General features: G+C 49.7%; 1 protein-coding gene across 3 annotated transcripts in view; it reads right to left on the bottom strand.

The window, feature by feature from the left end:
* LOC125751870 (transcription initiation factor TFIID subunit 4-like) overlaps window positions 1-18,250 on the bottom strand; it is a 56,888-nt gene that overhangs the window by 20,121 nt on the left and 18,517 nt on the right. For all 3 annotated transcript variants that reach the window (XM_049031262.1, XM_049031263.1, XM_049031264.1), the window contains exons 10-14: window positions 15,590-15,759; window positions 11,683-11,813; window positions 10,752-10,877; window positions 8,769-8,825; window positions 1,244-1,366 (exon numbers count right to left, since the gene is read on the bottom strand). In XM_049031262.1, the coding sequence (XP_048887219.1) occupies window positions 1,244-1,366; window positions 8,769-8,825; window positions 10,752-10,877; window positions 11,683-11,813; window positions 15,590-15,759 (607 nt within the window). The remainder of the gene's footprint in view (window positions 1-1,243; window positions 1,367-8,768; window positions 8,826-10,751; window positions 10,878-11,682; window positions 11,814-15,589; window positions 15,760-18,250) is intronic.

The raw sequence follows: 18,250 nt of genomic DNA, 5'->3' as shown, positions 1-18,250 counted from the left end.
GATCGGCGAAATGGGGCTCTGCATCGCTCGGAGTCGCCATGCGGCCAGCGTGACCGCGAAATGGGGCTCTGAATCGCTCGGAGTCGCTATGCGGCCAGAGTGATCGGCGAAATGGGGCTCTGCATCGCTCGGAGTCGCCATGCGGCCAGCGTGACCGGCGAAATGAGGCTCTGCATCGTTCGGAGTCGCCATGCGGCCAGCGTGACCGGCGAAATGGGGCTCTGCATCGCTCGGAGTCGCCATGCGGCCAGCGCAGCTCAAGCCGAGCCTTATTTTCATGCTCGGGAACCCAAAGACCTCCATGTTCACCGAAGGTTTTAGGCATCGTCATGTGAGCGGAGAGACAAGCTAACGCCACAGCCGCTGGTTTGCAAAGTGGTTTCCAGTGTTAACAGACAGCGGTTAATGAGCTTTGCTGTCGTAACCGGCTTCGAACGACACTGATATCCAATGATATCCAAATGCCATCGATCGTCCTCAGGGAGCTAGACTGCGACTGATTTCTTCTGAGTCTCAGAATGTTCTGGAAGCAGAGATGCTAAACAATGGTCACTACACAACCACACCTTGAACCCTGACCGCCCCCACGCCTCTGTCCTTACGGCCCACCCTTGAAAGCAGTTTTTTCCCCCAAGCAGTGACCTCTATGACTGACAGTATACCCCCACCAAAGGAAAAGCACATATTTACTAAAGCTGGCATTCAACAGAGCACATTCATTTGAACTTAATCCATGAAATGTCCTCCCTTCCCTGTAAGCACCTCTCCTGACTGCCCTTCCCATAAGTACTACCCCAACAGCCCTTTCCCATTAGCCCCGCCCCTGACACACCCTCTCTGTAAGCCCCACCCATGACACACCCTCTCTGTAAGCCCCACCCATGATACACTCTGTAAGCCCCACCCGTGACACACCCTCTCTGTAAGCCCCACCCATGACACACCCTCTGTAAGCCCCACCCCTGACACATCCTCTCTGTAAGCCCCACCCCTGACACATCCTCTCTGTAAGCCCCACCCCTGACACATCCTCTCTGTAAGCCCCACCCCTGACACATCCTCTCTGTAAGCCCCACCCCTGACACATCCTCTCTGTAAGCCCCGCCCCTGACACACCCTCTCTGTAAGCCATGCCCCTGACACACCCTCTCTGTAAGCCCCACCCCTGACACACCCTCTCTGTAAGCCCTGCCCCTGACACACCCTCTCTGTAAGCCCCACCCCTGACAGAGCACCCCCTTACCTCTGCCCCTGACGCCACGGCACCGGGCGAGTCCAGCTTGCGCTTCTTCCGCGGTCCGATGGCTGCCAGCGCTGTCAGGTTGGCATCTCGCTGCCTCATCTGTGCCAGTTCCTGTTGCTGCATCTGAGAGGAGCAAAGCCAGACCAGGGTCACGCCAAGATCCATCACTGGAAAGAGTCACAACTGCTCCTCCATAATAGAGGCATCCTGCTATGCAACAATAACACACCACAAACTAACAGTGACTAACAGCAAAACATTTGCCATAAAAGGTCAATAAATGCCATTAATATTCGTACTCCTACCTAAGCAGTTAAAATTAAATCATCTTCCTTATCATTCCGAAATGTAAATGGCATTCCCACACTTTAGTCTTCATCCCACCTGAGTATGCAATTCTGCTCTTCAAATACTTAGCTAGTACTGGGTGGGACCTGCTTTGCCCCCAGAACCAATTCCCTGGTTGGCAGGTTGTGCATTTAGAGAAGCCTTTCTGCATATCACTGCTGCACTGAGCTGTTATTTTGCACTTATGGCCTTCCTGTTAGCTCGGATAAATCTGACCTCACTCATTCACAAGGTGGCTTCAGCCTAGATGTTTTTTATTCATCATGAAATCTAGACACTATACAGTATGAAAAGCCAAGGAAGGTGCCTGAAGATGGTGGAATGATCACTTCAGGCACCAAAAATCACACTTTATTCACACGACTTAGATCATGCGTCTTGGCCACCGCGGTGCCTTTCCACACAGTAAGTGAACCTCTTGACCAGCTTCAGCTGCAGCCACACGATTCGCTGTTTGTGTGCAGCAAGTGTGTCTGATAGGCCAATGGGAGTAACCTGCTTTGCATTATAAACAAAAAAAAGCAATAATTTTAACCAAAAAAATAAATACACACTGAACAAACCGGACTGATCGTTAACATTTTGTTCCATTTGCTTTGTATTCATTATTTCACACCGTTATTTATGATTTGCAGAAGACCGTTTACAGGTGCTCGAATTCCAGAGCGTATAGAAATGGGCGGGCACCTCTGCCGTAGTGGCCTGACAGCGGTAAAACGGCTCCTTCATACCCACACATGTTTATAAAAGTTCAAATTCAGGAGGCCTTTTCGCACGCATGTAGCACAATGAACGGCATCCATTTTTTGGGGGAAATATATATTTCCATGCTAGGAAAGTGTATTTAAAAGGTCTTTTAAGGCTTCCGGCAACAGCTTGCTGCAGAAGACATCTGATATAGTCTAGTAGCTGCTTGTCTTCAGAACGAGCAGAGCCATGAGGACAGGGACAAGATGCCCGGAAGGTAAGGAGTGGACCAGAGAAGGGAGCAGCTCCGGCAGCACTGATCACAGGCTCTCAGGAGCCCAACGGGACAAGCCAACATGGAGACTCTCCTACAGACAATAAGAAGTGTCACCATGAACCAGAGACACTGGTACAACCCAGGAAGGAGGCCTGATGAAAGAAGGGATGACTCAGGGGAAATCGTAACAGCAAGAGAGATCAAATAGCGCAGAGGAGCTTCATTCACCGCCGTGGGGACACTGGGTAGTTTCTGCATAGACATATTGTTCTTCATAAGGGACAGAGGAAACACATGAGAGAAAGTGCTGGGGGGGGGGGGGGGTCAGGGAGCCGAGCCAAGCAGCATCCCGGGAGCAGTGGGGGTTAAGGGCCTTGCCCCAAGAGCCCAACACTGACAAACGGGTAAAGTGACTCAACTCTGTAATCAACACTAACCTGCTAGGCGCCTGTAAGACATGAGGTCATGTTGGGTGATACGTCAGACAACAGGCAGAAAGGGAACGAATGTGGGACAGGGGTGGGGGGGGGGGGGGGGGGGGGGGGCACACCTTAAGAACAAAACTGAGCTAGACAGAAAGGCAAAATCAAATTATAGGAAATCAAATTCGGCTCAGGACATAAACAGGAAATAAAAAAAACACCACAGAAAATGATAACCGGAAGCAAACCACAGCTGTGGACAGGCAAACCAGGCAGGGAGGGGCCTGTTTACTGATTATTATTTGAATATTATAGATGGGACAGCTGAAGGACCCAAACGTTGGATAATTCTCTTCGCTCTCGTGATTACTGACGCCACCCAAAACAATCGTGAGCAGGACCGGGGACGAGAAACGGCGGAGAGAGAGACATGGGACGGCACGGTGACCCTCACCGCTAAAAAATAAATAAATAAATAAATAAATGCACACCCCACTCTATCCAGCGGCGGTTTGGCAGAGCAGCGACACTCCCCCCCTCCCAAACCCCATACTGAAACAGAGCCAACACGGCTGGCTCGAGATCAGCTGTGTCGCGTGGATGGCGGAGGCGGGGGGAGGGGGGGGGGCATACCTGCTGTTTTCTTTTTGTCTGAAAGACTCCCCCACCGCGGAGGGCGGCTCTCCGCTCACACACACACCCCTGGCCTCCAGGCCTCTGAGCTACGCCTTAGGCTTTAACACACAGATGTCCTTTGTGCTGACCTGCACCAGCCCCTGGTGACACAGGCCCCGCAGGGCCCCAGTAGGGGGGGCGCCCTGCATGAACAAAGGGAACAAGAAAGAGGCAGGCCCTGCCGACGCTGACCCTCCCCCGGTATCAGCCTCCTGGGGGGAGGGGGGGTGGGCTTCAATAGACCAGCCGTCAGCCCAAACAAGCGGACAGCTCCAGCTTCTCTCTAGGGATAAGTCCCTACAAATTGCCTCCTCAAGCCCCCCCCTCACAACCCCCCTACTTTTTCCGGTGCCTTTTGAGACTTGGTTTAGGTAAGGAACTTAAACAAGCTCCGTAATGCCTTTATTCCTGAGGCTGACAGGAGATTTCCCATTAAAGACACAATACCACCCCCCCCCCCGTGCATTCGCCGTGTCCCCCATTCTAAACGCGCCACGCTGCTGATCACTTAAGGAAACACAGGGGTGTGAGCCAGCTTTCCCACAGGCTGGGGGACCTGAATCGAGCGCCAGCAACCCTGAGAAAATCAGGCACCACGCTTCACATTTTAGGCAGATGTATTTATATAAAGCAATAAGCACATTAAGTTTCCAAGGAGCGAAATTAGATAAAGGAGAGTAGGAAGCAGCTTTAACCGACTCCCCCAATAAACAGACATTTGTATTTAAATTAAGTTGTGCCCCCCCCCCCCCAATATTACATTGTCTACTACACCATTGCTTACATCATCGCAGGTTTTAATTCCCATCACAAAAGGATGTCGCACAAAACGATTCCCAGTATGCAGCACGGGGACAATGAGCTAGAAAAGGTGAGAAAAGGTCACAGGAAGGTGCCGACATGGAGAGATGGCATCCGTGTTATTCCCGTGTGCTGCCTGACACCTGGGTTTGCCGTGGCTAACGGATGTGACATCATGCGACCCACGCGGTGCACCACCGGGGGGGGGGGGGGCCTCCAGGATTCACCCGCCCCCCGCAGCAGAGAGCAGAGCTGCTTCGCAGCTGCTGAGGCCGGGGCTCTCTCCCACCCCCCCTCACCCCACCCCACCCCCCAGTGATTGCCTGGGGGGCCCCTCGGCGTGCAAAGCCTTCTAATTAACAAGGTGAATCATGCCGGCGTTCTCTAATTAGCGAACACGACGATAAAATGGGAAACATGCGAGCAGAGTTAGCCGGGCCGCGCACAGGGCGGCCATGACGGCGCATCTGTCAGAGCCCCTCCCGTCACATTTCTGCAGGCGGAGCGGGTCGCCCAGCGATGCCTGACTGCATCTCTCTCTCAGTGATGCACCCCCCCCCCCGTCTCCCAACATTCTAACCGATCCTCTAGACCAGTGTTTCACAATGCAGTCCTCTGGGAGCCAGACAGCCCACGTTTTTGCTGGGAGGGAGCAAAAATTTGGACTGTCTGGCAGGGAGCAAAATCATGGCCCGGCTGTGGGTGGTTTAAGTCTCTCTCTGTCATTGTCCATGTCTTACAATGGCATGTTTACATTATGTTTATACATCTCCCCATTTGTAGTCTATTCATTATTTCTCATCTGCACTATGACCAACGGGAGTGACATTTCACCTCAGTGTATGATTCCACGCATCATATATCTGAAGCTGATAATGAGAGACTTTCAGTCTGACTTTCACGCTCCTATGATATTCAGCGTTGTTTTGGGGGGGGCGGGGGGCGTATAGGGCCAATAACTGTTGCCCCGTGTCAGTCCCCAAGGACATCCAGCTGATGAGTGCATCCTTATTTTAATCTTGATCAATGAAAACAAGAAACATGACATGGAAAATGATGAGACCTCACAAACACAGCCCTTATTTACCTATTTGTACGAATCCGTGTCAGGAAATGAAACAATCCCTAGTACACATGTAGAAATAAAATTGAAAGTCTGATTGTACAAGCTCCATCCCTCAAGCACTCTGCCTGCTCCGTAATGAATTCTGCATGAATTCTGGAGTGGCCACCCAGAGCCTGATTTAAAGGAAGGCACGGTTGTGTGTTCGAAGCTGGAACCGAAAGCACCTCTGACAAAATCATCTAAAAACCTTTAAATGATAATTAAAGAAAATTATGAGTGCCATTTATGAGTGCATATCAGTGCAGTACAGGATACAAAAGTGATATCAAAAGTAATATCACAACCTCAGGGAGTGAGGGGGGGGGGTGCATCAATACAGGGGGAGTCATAACCAGAAGGTCACTGGTTTAAATCCGAGACAAAGCAGCAGAGTGATGTCACTGGTGGTCCCTGAGCAAAGCCCCTAACCCCCCATTTGTTCCAGGGACTGGCTGACTCTGCCTTCACGATTGTGTGTGTCTTCGGAAAAAAATGGAATCTCTCCAATAAAGAGAAGAGTTCTTGTAGTGTCCTTGGGAGGTGGATCATGCGAGGTGGATCGGATCTGCATGACAGTTCAGGGCAGACTGACCACCCTTCAATGGTCAGGCCAACTTCCCAGAATGCAGACCGTGAACTGAATTCCCCGGGGATTCAAGAACGGCTTTCCTATAAAAACCGGCGGAGACTTCGTAAGCAAGTTGTCTCTTATTTGGCAGTTTAGCTTTTATTAACCTTGAGACAGCATCACATGCTAACAGGGATTTCAGAGCAGTCCCCACCCAATATCGACACAGAATGCATTTTTGCCATCATCTAATGTTCCCATTCACATCCGTAAGCAACTCCATTACACGCGCTTTGGTCAGAGTGTCAGGCACGGGTCTGTGAAGATACGGCTTGCTTACATCATCGGCCCGCGATTCGCTACGGAAGCCTGTGTGGAGTGAAAATGTCAAAGCTGCCCAAATCACCCTTCCCATTCCACAATCCTATACAGTACAGGATTCTCCACAAGCTAGTCGCAGCATATCAGACGACGATCACTTTGCCGGACACCATTTTTTGGTACATGCCGGAAAATAAAGCAAAACCATCATGTAAATCAGCACCTGCGGTGGAATCCTGCGGATATATGAAGAACAAGGCTTTGATGGAAACAAATTCCCCTCCCGAAACTGCTGCTTCCCAGTCGTCTGTTTTTAGGGATGACTTGTAAGGTTCCACTGCACTCCCAAAAACCACAGGACAAACTGCCTTTGTCTGTACTGCACTTCAAATAATGTGTCGGAATGAAGCACAGCTACTGTCAAAAAGAGGTCAGTAAGTCTAAAAGCACAGACCCGTTTCAAATTAAGCCGAAAGAAAAGCACCATTACACACACACACACACACACACACACACACACACACACACACACACACAGTCGTCAGCAGCCACACCCCTGGGGTGTGTGCCTTGCGTCACAGACAGGGAGCACTAAGGGGCACCTCGCGGGCAGGCTCCAGACAGCCCTGCACCCTGACGATGGGAAAGTGCCTGGGGTGGAGGGGGCAAACTGCAGGGTGCATAGTGACGGGCGCGGTCCAAAACGTTTGTACGACACCCTCGGCTGACAAGCTGCTGAAAAGCTTCTGTTCAGAGCCCCGAAAGGTTCGATGGAGTCTGAGACCAGAGCGATGGGGGAGGGGCGGGGGGGCTCTACCTCTCGAAGATATCCAACCTGACCAGTGTACAAAGGGACTAGGCACCCAATCAGATCAGGCTACATTTTTGAGGGGGGGGGGGGGCATTAGTACTGGATGAAAAGATGAGAGGTGCTTCAGCAGGGCCTCAGATCACCTGCATGCCTCAGTCAAGCCCCCAAGCCACAAGATGCCACCCCCCCCAGACATCAGTTTCCTAACTATATCATTGTCTGGCTTCAAGCCCACAGCACCAGTCATTCTAATAGACAACATCTCTCCTAAATTCATTTTACAAATGAGTAGGAATGGTGGATTTTGGGGTGGAGGGAGGGAGGCAGTTGGGAAGGGGGACTGACTCTAACCCAGTGGTTTAGAGAGCTTCTAATGGCTTTGTTGCCCTGACGAGAATTTGGACGCCCGTGACCAAAGCCAGCCAGGGTGGGAGAGCTGATGTAGCTTGGAGCTGAGAACAACCCCCCCCCCTGACACACACACACACCCCCCCCCCAGCTATGACCTGGACAGCAGCAAGGCTACAAAAAGACGGAGGACATAAAATAAAGCCAAAGTCCCTTAACACCATCCGGGAAGCTGGCTAAAACACTTAGCCTAAGGCAACAGAGGGTGCAGCGGCTAAGGGATCGTGACCAAATACTCTTTGTGACCAAAATGTGAAGGTTTAAGAGCCATGTCTGGCCCCCTTGCACTACCTTTGATAAAAGCTGGTTCTGTAAAAAACGTTCACTTGTATAAATGGACAACCACACCATCTGAAGTCTGGAATCAGAAGATGATAAAAGGAAAGATGAAAACAAGGGACTACTACGGTCATTATGCAGTAGCAAGATCAGGGGTGATCCCACAAGGCCGTTCCCCAGCTGGATGTTGCCCAATACAGTCACACTACAGTTCAGGTGTCAAGCAAGAGAAGCTCCACCAATCAGGCAGCGGCTGACCTTCCCCAAACGTGCTGCATGGGAGCGAATGAACCAAACTAATCCTAACGCCGCTCATATTTCCCCATTTTCATCAAAAACACACATCAGTCCACGAGCACAGCATCTGAGAGGTTCAAACATGTTAAGGTGCACGGTTTCCGAAGCTGAACTGGCCCGTTGCCTCTCTGGCACGAGATTCGACCGAAACACACCGCTCTGGACTTTACGTTCCTATACCTGCCAGCCGCCTGGTCAAAAAAAAAGCTACAATAGCCTTTATAAGAAGAATGAATATGGAACTTTCTGGAAAGGGCACACGGAGCACCTTCAGCTCGACACCGATTTTCCTGTTCAACAGTTTAAAAGCAAAAATAATAATATCCTCTATTATTGAGCGCAGAGGAATCAGAAAAAGGGAAGGGTTACTACAAATGACTCAAAGAACAGACATCGAACGGAACAAACAGCTCCCAAAAAATTGCAAATCTTGGACTCTAAACAGCATCACACATGTAGCAAGGCATGAAAAAGGAATATGTGGATGTCTGAAGATGTCAGAGGTGATGATCGCCACACAGCTTACCTCCTTAGCTTTCTGTTTCAGGCGGGCTTGCTCTGGGTCTTCTTGCCTGGAGCGACTCTGCAAGGAGGGGGGGAAGGAACTGAGGTTAGCAGCTGGTTTTAAAGGCTTCCGCATCTGTCGCGACAAGTGGAGATGGGAAATGGGAACGCAAGGTGCCAAGGACGGGGATGCGCAGATTCATCGGCGGGAGATCTGCAGACCCCCAGGCACCTACCCCGGCAATCTACTTCACGTACAGCCATTAAGATGCCATGTGAAGGTGGTTTTAATCAAATGACTTCATCAAATAGTGCGGGCGAGTGAGACTGCGCTCTCTGGAGCTGTGCGCTGGCAGGGTCCGCGACCAACATCATTCGGTTTTCCTAACAATCACAGTATTCTATAAATAATGCTAAAGAGCCCTTGTAATACCATGTTTCATAAAAATGCTTATATAAAAACATTTAAGTTGTGTTTAACAAGGTCTGATTTCTAGACCTATTTCTTGTTTATGTGGCACCTCTAGGTACGTTTGTTTCTCTATAACATCTTGACTGCTGCTCTTTACAGTCTTGTGTGTCTACATGGTGCTGTTGTAATAACGTTAGCTAGTCTCTCACTAGTAATTACACTGCCGCAGAAATCTGCAGGCCACATCAATAACCTCTGCAGGCACTTCTGCATCCCTGTCTCCAGTCCCACCTGACCCAAGCAAGGTGACATTGAAAGGAGGAGAAAAAAGCACACAGTACCCTTGTAAAGTTTATATTCTTCTGTGAAACAAATTAGGTGGAGCTTTGAAATGAAGTGCGCCTCTAAGGTGGAGCACTCAGTCTCCAGCGCTGGAGAGCCCATCTAGACCCTGCCATCCATCTGCAGTGAGGGGGCTCAGCTCAGAGCCGCCCGTGTTGGGTGCGTCAGACAGCTGCGCCCTCCTGCCCGGGGGCCATCGCACCTAGAGGACTACTGCCTCACGCCGTTGTGGAAGAAGCCTGGCATTAAGCTCAAGGTACGGAACAGCCCTTCAGTAATGTGCAGCCTCAGATTCGCCTTCCGCGGCCCGCGTGCGTCTCCGATAACCCAGGGCCCAGACATGTAAATCCCTCAGTAACGATGCCGTACTTCCCAGTGTAAAAGAACAGTATCTGTAGGCAAAAAGTTTCAGCTGAAAACATCTACAGCAATTTAAAAAAAAAGGGGGGGGGGCCTCTAACGGACCAGGGCTTTCTGGGTAATAGGTGTCTATGACCTCTTTTCCATCCCTGCTGCACCTCCTTATGGCGTGAAGAAATTGTAAGAGAAATGCCTCTAAACTCCTTGGAAGACGGGATGATCACACACCAGTTACCATCTGGCTTAACCCAAGAGTAACCAGTTAAAAAAATGGGGTGGGATTTACCTGACTGGGAGAAAATCCCATCCGCCCAGATCATCTGTCCTATGTGAAAAGATGCACAAAATGAGGAGACCCAGAACGGAGAGTCAGCGGGTCGTCTGTAGGGTAAATGCGGTCCGGCATCGCTCCTCGGACCTGACGTCTGTTCATCAGGCCCACACTAACCCACAAACCCCACAAGTGGCCCCCAAAAAGGCTGCCTCGAGCACCTGCGGGCAAACCCATGATTACGGTGAAATATTTAAGTCATTTGTGGTCTTGAAGGGCTTCCTTAATCAAATGGCCTCCTGAAATGGAAACCAAGGGCTTTGAGATTTACTTCTAGTTACGGCAATTAATGAGGAGTTAAGTGCTTAACTTCCCTCTGAGTTTTGGGAAACGGGCCTTGGAACGGCTATACCCCTGAGGTCAACGGCAATGTGTCCGTGCACGCTACCGTGGACAGCTAACCACCGCTTTGGGGGAGCTGAAGGGGAACCGGCCCGGCAGGAGAGAAGCCGGGAGCCTGGCACAGGGGCGCGTGCGTGGTGTGTGGTTGTCGGACCCGTGCGGCGTTGGCACGTGGGGAGCGATGACGTCTCAGGATCACAAGTGAAGAGGGGCCGTACCTTGGCGGCCTTTAACAGGATCTCTCGCTCCTGCTCGTCCTTCCGCTGCTTCTCCAGCCTCTCCAGCTGCTCGAAGAAGCGGAGCTGCGACCGCACGTCCGTCGACTGCTCGTGATGCTCGGCATCCTGTGGAGAGAGGAGACTGGCCGCTGAGCGTGAGCCATCGCCACCGTTCGCCCCCCCACCCCCCCTCCCGGGTTTAACGTCTTCTGATGAAGGTCTGAGATTTCTAAGTGACTCGCGCTTAGGCCCTAATTGTTTATTTGTGAGCTTGTTTTTCCAGTCACCCCCACCCCACACACCGCAACCCCGCCTTTGTTCTCCTGTTCCAAGCACGGTGCCGTAACCCTAACCCCCCCCCCCCCAGCATCACCCCCCAGCCGCCTCCCCCGCCTGTTTGAAGGCCACAGCCTGTTATCTTGCGGTTTCTCGAACAGCTTGTGTGTTTCGCTGATGTCAACAGCGTGACTTAATACAGATTAAATTTCTCGTTTAGAAACAAAAAAAAAAACAAAAAAAGACAGGAATACTTCATTATAACAACCCACCACGAGACACCAGACCAGCATTATTATGGTTGTTCCTAAAGATGCGAAATTCATGTATTATTTATCGCCGCATCCAAACTGAAAAATGCTGCACATTCTGCCCCGATCCCCGATCAAACACAGACTTAGGATTGGTCCTTAAATTCCCCAGTCAGCAGTAAATCAGCCAGAAATAAATCACAGCCTGTGACTCTTAGAGAAAAACTCTACACTGAAAAGGAGGTGTAGTGTAAAGGGGGGGGGGTCATATTTAGCATTATGCTTTCTGGGAATGACAGAGCTAAGCTGTCATACTGTGGGGGCCCTAGTGAGTCCCACAGCCACCAGCAGGCGCCATGGCCACCACCAGGGGCGTCGGTGAGGCTCACAGCCACACCCCTTACCTTACACGTCTCCATCCGGTGCTGTGCAATGGCAGACACCCTTTCTAGCATCGTCCGCAGCCTGGTCTGCGTGGCGTGAGATATGAAGCTGACAGCCTCTGCTGGCACCTCAGTCACCCCAAATTTCTTGGCTGCAACCAAGTCAGAAAGGCACTCAGTGAGATTCAGGCTCAATGGTAATCAGGAAATTATACGACGTCTGTATGAAACAGCTAAATACTACGAGATGATCCATTCAATTAAGGCAAACCAAAAAAAAAAAACACGTCACAGACTTACAATGATTCCTGTCAACATTCATCTTGTAAAAGTGCAGTGTCTCTTGTAATCATTATAACAGAGGTTACATTTGCGCTGAAATCTCCTGTGATGATCTGGTAAAATATTGCCTGTGAGAACTTCTGAATTTTGGCTTGTGGTACGGGTGAACAATGTTTGTCCTGGTAGTCACTGATTCTTCTTTCTGGCATGCTGATCGTGTAACGTGATGTTGCCATCTAACTATGTTTAATAAGGACAATGTTGATTTCAGCTTTCCTACCGGCCTACTGTACCGAAAGCAAAGTCCGCCATCCTCAGCTGTGGGGTCATTAAAAAGGATTCTGATTCGGAAAAGTTCCGCCCCTTCCTGCTACTGCAATCATGGGAATGGACAATGGCCTGTGTTGATAAGCTTTGGATTTCGATCAGATGAACTACAATATCCTGATACCTTTTGCCTACTTTTTGACAAATAATTGTGTTTCAGATAATACAAATCTTTATAGAAGTTCTATGACGGCTTGCTGGGAGCAGAAGTTTGCAGTTTCTGACGCTGCCGTGGTGACGCAGTGAGACTCCGAGGAATTTCACACAGCCGGCAGAGCTGCAGCAGTCAGCTGACATCCTCGAACCCTGCTTTTCAGACTTAAAAGGTAAATATGAAAGCAGTGAGAGGCTCCTCATGAGGCGTGAGCCAGTTTGGCCAGAGCACAATTTAAAGGATAATTAAGTTCCCTTAAAGCGATTCACAGTTTGAGTTACACTGCAGAGTCCGAAATTGGGCAGGTTACGTTCTGAATTTCCTTTTAAATTTTGCATTAACATAATTGTGTTTCTGGCAGTGTTTTAAGTAAAACACGCCGGTTATTTAAAGTAAGCCCTGTATATCATCTTGTTCTCGTTAACAGCTGAAATGCCAGAGAAGGAGGGGGCAACATGCAAAAACACAGATTAATTGGGAAATTAAGTAACGATAAAAGGGTTAGGGTTACGAATGATAACACCTTCTGGGCTGATATCCCTCCCTGTCAAGGAAAACCAACACAAAGTCCCACAGACACGGCCATGGGGGGGTGACGCTGCGGTGGACAGGCGCTCCGGCATGTTGCTTTCTCCGCCAGGGAGCACCAAGGAGGGAAACCGTTGGGCCGTCTTTCAGAGGGAAACAGGACAGGTTCCTCAGGATGGCACAACCCACTTTAAAGGGCACGGGGGGGGTTACGCTTAATTGCTGTGGGGCTGCATGCGTGCAAGCTTGATTGGCTGATTAGATTTAATTATTCTCTGGCTGTTTATCCTCTAAAACAGGGGTGTCCAATCTTATCTGCAAAGGGTCGGTGTGTATGCGCGTTTTCGCTGTAACTCCCTAATCAGATTACTAATTAAAGGACTGATTGGCTGAAGAGTCCTCACACCTGGGTGTGAACACCTGACCTACAGGTTACCCCAAAAACCTGCGTACACACCAGCCCTTTGCGGGTAAGATTGGACACCCCTGCTCCAAAATATAGATTTTAGGCGATTTCGCACCAAAAAGGCAGAAGACACAGAATTTGTATCAAGAGAAGTTGCTTTACACCCCGCCTAGGTGGTATGGCCGACATGTGAAAGGAGGAGACCCACAGTTTGATTCAGAGGTCATTCCAAATAGGGTAACAATGGGAGGGGTGGTCATAGCTCATATGTGGTACACATAACATTAACTGGACTCAAGTCCAATGCACCACTGCACCTAACTCTGCCCTGATCAGGCTCTGGCCATTTGACTGTTTGGCAGAACCAAGCTGGCAGAAATGTCATCAACCAGTAGGGGGCGCCAAACCTCACAGTTGCCAACAAGCCACACCATGGGAGACCTGTGGAGAGCCCCCCCAAGTCAGATTTACATTTTTAAACATGCGGCCGCCCCAGGCGACAGGATAACAACCAAACGAAGACGCAAAACAAAAGCACATAACCCCAGGCTCTCGTTTGTACGCCAAGAATACCTAATCAAGAGGGGGAAGAGATTTTTGAAATTACAGTTAAATTTACATATAGTGAAGGTGGACACATTCAAACCAGACTAATTCTAAAAGCATCAGACACCAACAGAACGGCAGCAGCAATGTACAATATATATCACGCTTAGACAAATTTGTCTCCACTGTCAAACGATTGATAAGGAAAAAAATAGACTTGTAACCCACATCCCTGGTTATAAAACAGGAGGCAGGACAGCGCTGTGTGTTAGAAGTGAACCAGGAGACACTGCATCTGACAGCACAAACAAAGCAAGTTCAAGAAAGCCCTCCGTCATGCTACACTCGATAAACTGCCGCCGTTAAAATTCACAAACCTTTTCGGCGCTGCGACTTCCTGTGTGTGACTATTCACCCGTCTCTACGTTTCACGACATTCCTACCTGAACTGGCACTTATCCAAACCGGGGGAGATATTCCAAATGGCGTTTCCGGTTACCCGAGTGTTTTGTTTCGTCCGAGAGCGGCCCAAATGCAAGACGAACACACGTCCTCTACGTGCCATTTGAATCATCCATCAATTCTCGTGCTTAAGGCATTCATTGTCCGCCTTATTTTACCAAGTTACAGGTATGTTTAATGTGTTTATCATTTATTTTCAGAAATATCACCATCACAATTCATATCACAGATAAGGCAACACTGATAACATCATGCCCATTCACATGTCATTTTTTGCTATTGTATTACACCACTAACTTGGCTACTTTGATTAACAAAGTACTAAATAACATTCTTTATAGTGTATTTTTATGTTTGTGCTGTAGTACGTTTAGTGATTTTTATTACTTACATCTACAATTTTCATACTTAAATTATATTAGTCCAAAACATCCCAGATACTCAATCAGATTGAGTCAGATTGAGTTTGTGCTGATCTGACAAGAGATTAGTGTGCATTTTAACCTCTATATGCCAATTCGTATTTCATTTGCAGTATGAAGGTTACAATGCATGGTAACATCCTAATTGACAGCCCACTTACCTGCCTGCCGTCCACACAATGCATGTGACAGATTTCATCAGGAATGCTGAGATTTTGGGTCTAGTGGACTTTTTGTGTGTCGCTATGTGAACTGCACATGCGCAGGGAATTGACTCCATTACTAGGTGTTTCCAGTAGTTCTGCTGGAATCTCACTGCTGAAAGCCTTGGAAGACCATCGCCGTATGCGTGCATGGATAACGTGTGTATATATGTGACCATATTGACATGTGGACAAGTGGAGTACAAGCTACGTGTATCCCAAGAAGCAAAGGGCACGAGAGCGATACCATGGACAGACACACACACACACACACACACACACACACACACACACACACACACACACACACACACACACACACACACACACAGAGTAATTCAGAGACACCAATTCACTTCGACCTTATGTTCTGGACCGTTTAAGTAACCCACAGAAAACCCACACAGAACTGGGGGCAGAATTCGACCCATAAACCTGGGAGCCTGAGGCCACAGCGCCACCCACTGGGCCAGTGCGCTGCTCCAGGCTGGTGCACAAACATCTTAAATAACTGTGCTGCATGTGTGACTAATGTGTGAGGCCTCAAGACGCAGTAAGAGGCCAGCGAGCCGGCGGAGGGGGGGGGCGAGGCAGGTACCCGTCTCCAGGATGCGTCGGTGCAGCATCCCCGTGGGCAGGAAGGCCTCGTCCTTGCAGGATCGGATCTGCGTGCCCACAAGCTCCGAGTTTGTGGCCAGGATGCGGGCACTCTCCTCGTTCAGGTTCACCCCGGCCATGGAGGCCACGTCGTTGATGTCATCGTCATCCCTGCAGTGAATAAAAGAGGGCTGTGATGTCGTGGGGGGGGGGGGTTATCCGTGGGTGGGTAGGGGGGAGCCCCCATTTCAGGAAACGTCATGTTGCAAGATAAAACTGGAGCGACCCGCTGACTGCTCCGTCACGATGAAATTAAAACCCAGTCCCCGATGATCTCATTCATCTCATGGCGAGACGTATAATATGCAAGTTTCATCGCTGTTAAAAACGTCACGTCGGGAACCGGAGGGAAAAAGATGAACTGAGATGTTTGACACCAAACGACTATGGAGACTAAAGGTTCTGCCCCCTCAGAAAGGTGCAGCCGCCTTTCCAGTCTGATCTAGAGAAAACGAAGAATCTCAAAGGAACCATTTCACCATACCGATGCAGGCATGCAGGTCTCCATTCCGGCTATTTAAACATCATTTTACATAACAACCTATTTCATCCAAAGTGCTTAAATACACTATTTTACACTGCTGTGATTTAAAAGACAACAGTGGCCCATACCAGGGAAACTTCTACAGACAGCTAAACACTAATATTAAACGTCAATTAGCCTCTTAGCGTTCAAAAGGCCAATGTCCTTCCTGGAAACGCGACAGACTGTTTCAGCCCAAAGGGGTTTCAATAGATTGTCAGAGGAAGAAAAGGCCATGTTAACCCCCCCCCCCCCCCAGAAAAAGGGCCAAACCAGAGCTTACACCCCAGAAAGAGAGCCAAACCCGAGGTTAGCGTCAAAACTGCACGGTAAACCTTCAGGATACAGTCTAACCTAAAGTCTTCATTGCAAGTCCCAGGACAGGCAGCTGAAGCTGAGCTAAAAAAAATAAAGGAATAAACAAGCGGCACAAAGTGGGTCAAGCTCTCCAAGTGTCTCTGGATGAAAGTGTGCAAAGCAAATAAATAAATTATAACCTGATTCCTGTGCGAGGCTGCAAGGTGTAATAAAATAAAAACTAGGAGCCTGTTTGCGATTTTGGTTAGTAGGAGGGACCTGCCCCTGAGCGGATGAGCTGGGATGTGTGGAGCGGTTTCGGGACACCGCTGTTATGACTGAGACGGGGAGAGATGGAAACGCGATCCTGGGATTCGCAGCTGATGAGGCGAGTGGACCAGGAGGCTCCGTGGAGAGCATCTGTTTCTACTCAGCAGCATAAACACGACTGTGGTCATGCGGAGGGTGTCGGGCCCTCAAGCCGGGGGGGGCCCCACACCGATCTGGGACCCGTGACCGACTGCTCCTGCAGGATATGGTCCTCAGGTACGATAAGTCCAGTGCTATACCCTAACAGCTTCACTGGGAATCAGTGACTAGTCCTTTCCTGGTGTGATACGCTGGGCCATTTGTTTTTGGAATGTGGCCAGTCGAGCTCTGCTGTTTTTTACCGTTACAAACCGGGGATGCATCCCACGTCCCTGAGAGGGGGGTGTTATGTGCTGCACGGGGACACAGCGGCCATCACAGCCCACTACTGTATACGGCACACTTACAGAAGGTTACGGCATCCACAGGAGGGGGGAAATTAGTGACCAAACGGTGCGTGAAAGCGAAAATAAACAGCAGCATGGTCTCAAACCCCCAAAGTGCCACTGAACCACCCCCCCCAAGGGCACAGTGGTTTGGTCCGGGATGTTTGCGTTTGCTGTCCCGCATTAAAGGGCGGTCTGCTTGCAGCCCCTGCGGGGGCGAGGGGTTACGCATTGCCACACAAAGGCGGGACCGCGAGTCCACCATGGCGCCAAATCCAATCGGCACTGAGACGCGAGGGGATTCGGGCAATTAAACCCGCTTCAACGTTAATGGGAAGAACAAAAAAAAGAGGCTCCATTTGTGTTTAAAGCGAAAGACAGCAGATGGGGTTACGTTCATTACTAAAATAACTGGGAGGGGGGGCCTGGGGAGAAAGACGAACAGTCCTGACAGCTTAATTATCAAAGTCGCTAAAGATGTATGGGTTTATCAATCACCCTGCCCCCAGGGGGCATGGACCATTACCAGGAGCGAGACGGCAGGATCCCGCCCAGATGCTGGGAAGCCGATCACACCAGCATGTTACTCAACACCTCAAACCACACCCCCCAGCCATCCCCCACCCCCATAAGACACACCCTTCTAGTCACCCGCCCCCCCAGGGCCACGGGACCCACCATCCAATAGCCATGGCCCTAATGGCTGCTCCAACCCAGTGGGATGACAGCGATCTAGAGCACGTCCCACAATGCACTGCAAGTACGGCCATAATACACCCCGAATTGGACAGCAGTTCACTGCATCCAAGTGTAATGAGTTCCCTATCATTAACCTGCAGTAAGTGACAAATAATAGCATTTTTCTCTGTAAAGTTTTTCAATTTATATGAACCATTTATACAAACTGAATCTGGACAGAAAATAAAGATTTCAAAGGACTGCTGATGTGGGGGACTTGGCCTCTCCTCACCTTATGATGGATCGTTAATGCGTTTCTGTATGCACTCAGAGCCTCACACTGTGCTTT

Source organism: Brienomyrus brachyistius, chromosome 11, assembly GCF_023856365.1.
Source record: "Brienomyrus brachyistius isolate T26 chromosome 11, BBRACH_0.4, whole genome shotgun sequence".
Lineage (NCBI taxonomy): Eukaryota > Metazoa > Chordata > Actinopteri > Osteoglossiformes > Mormyridae > Brienomyrus > Brienomyrus brachyistius.
The sequence above is the reverse complement of the archived record's forward strand: the minus strand, read 5'-3'. Positions and strand labels throughout refer to the sequence as shown.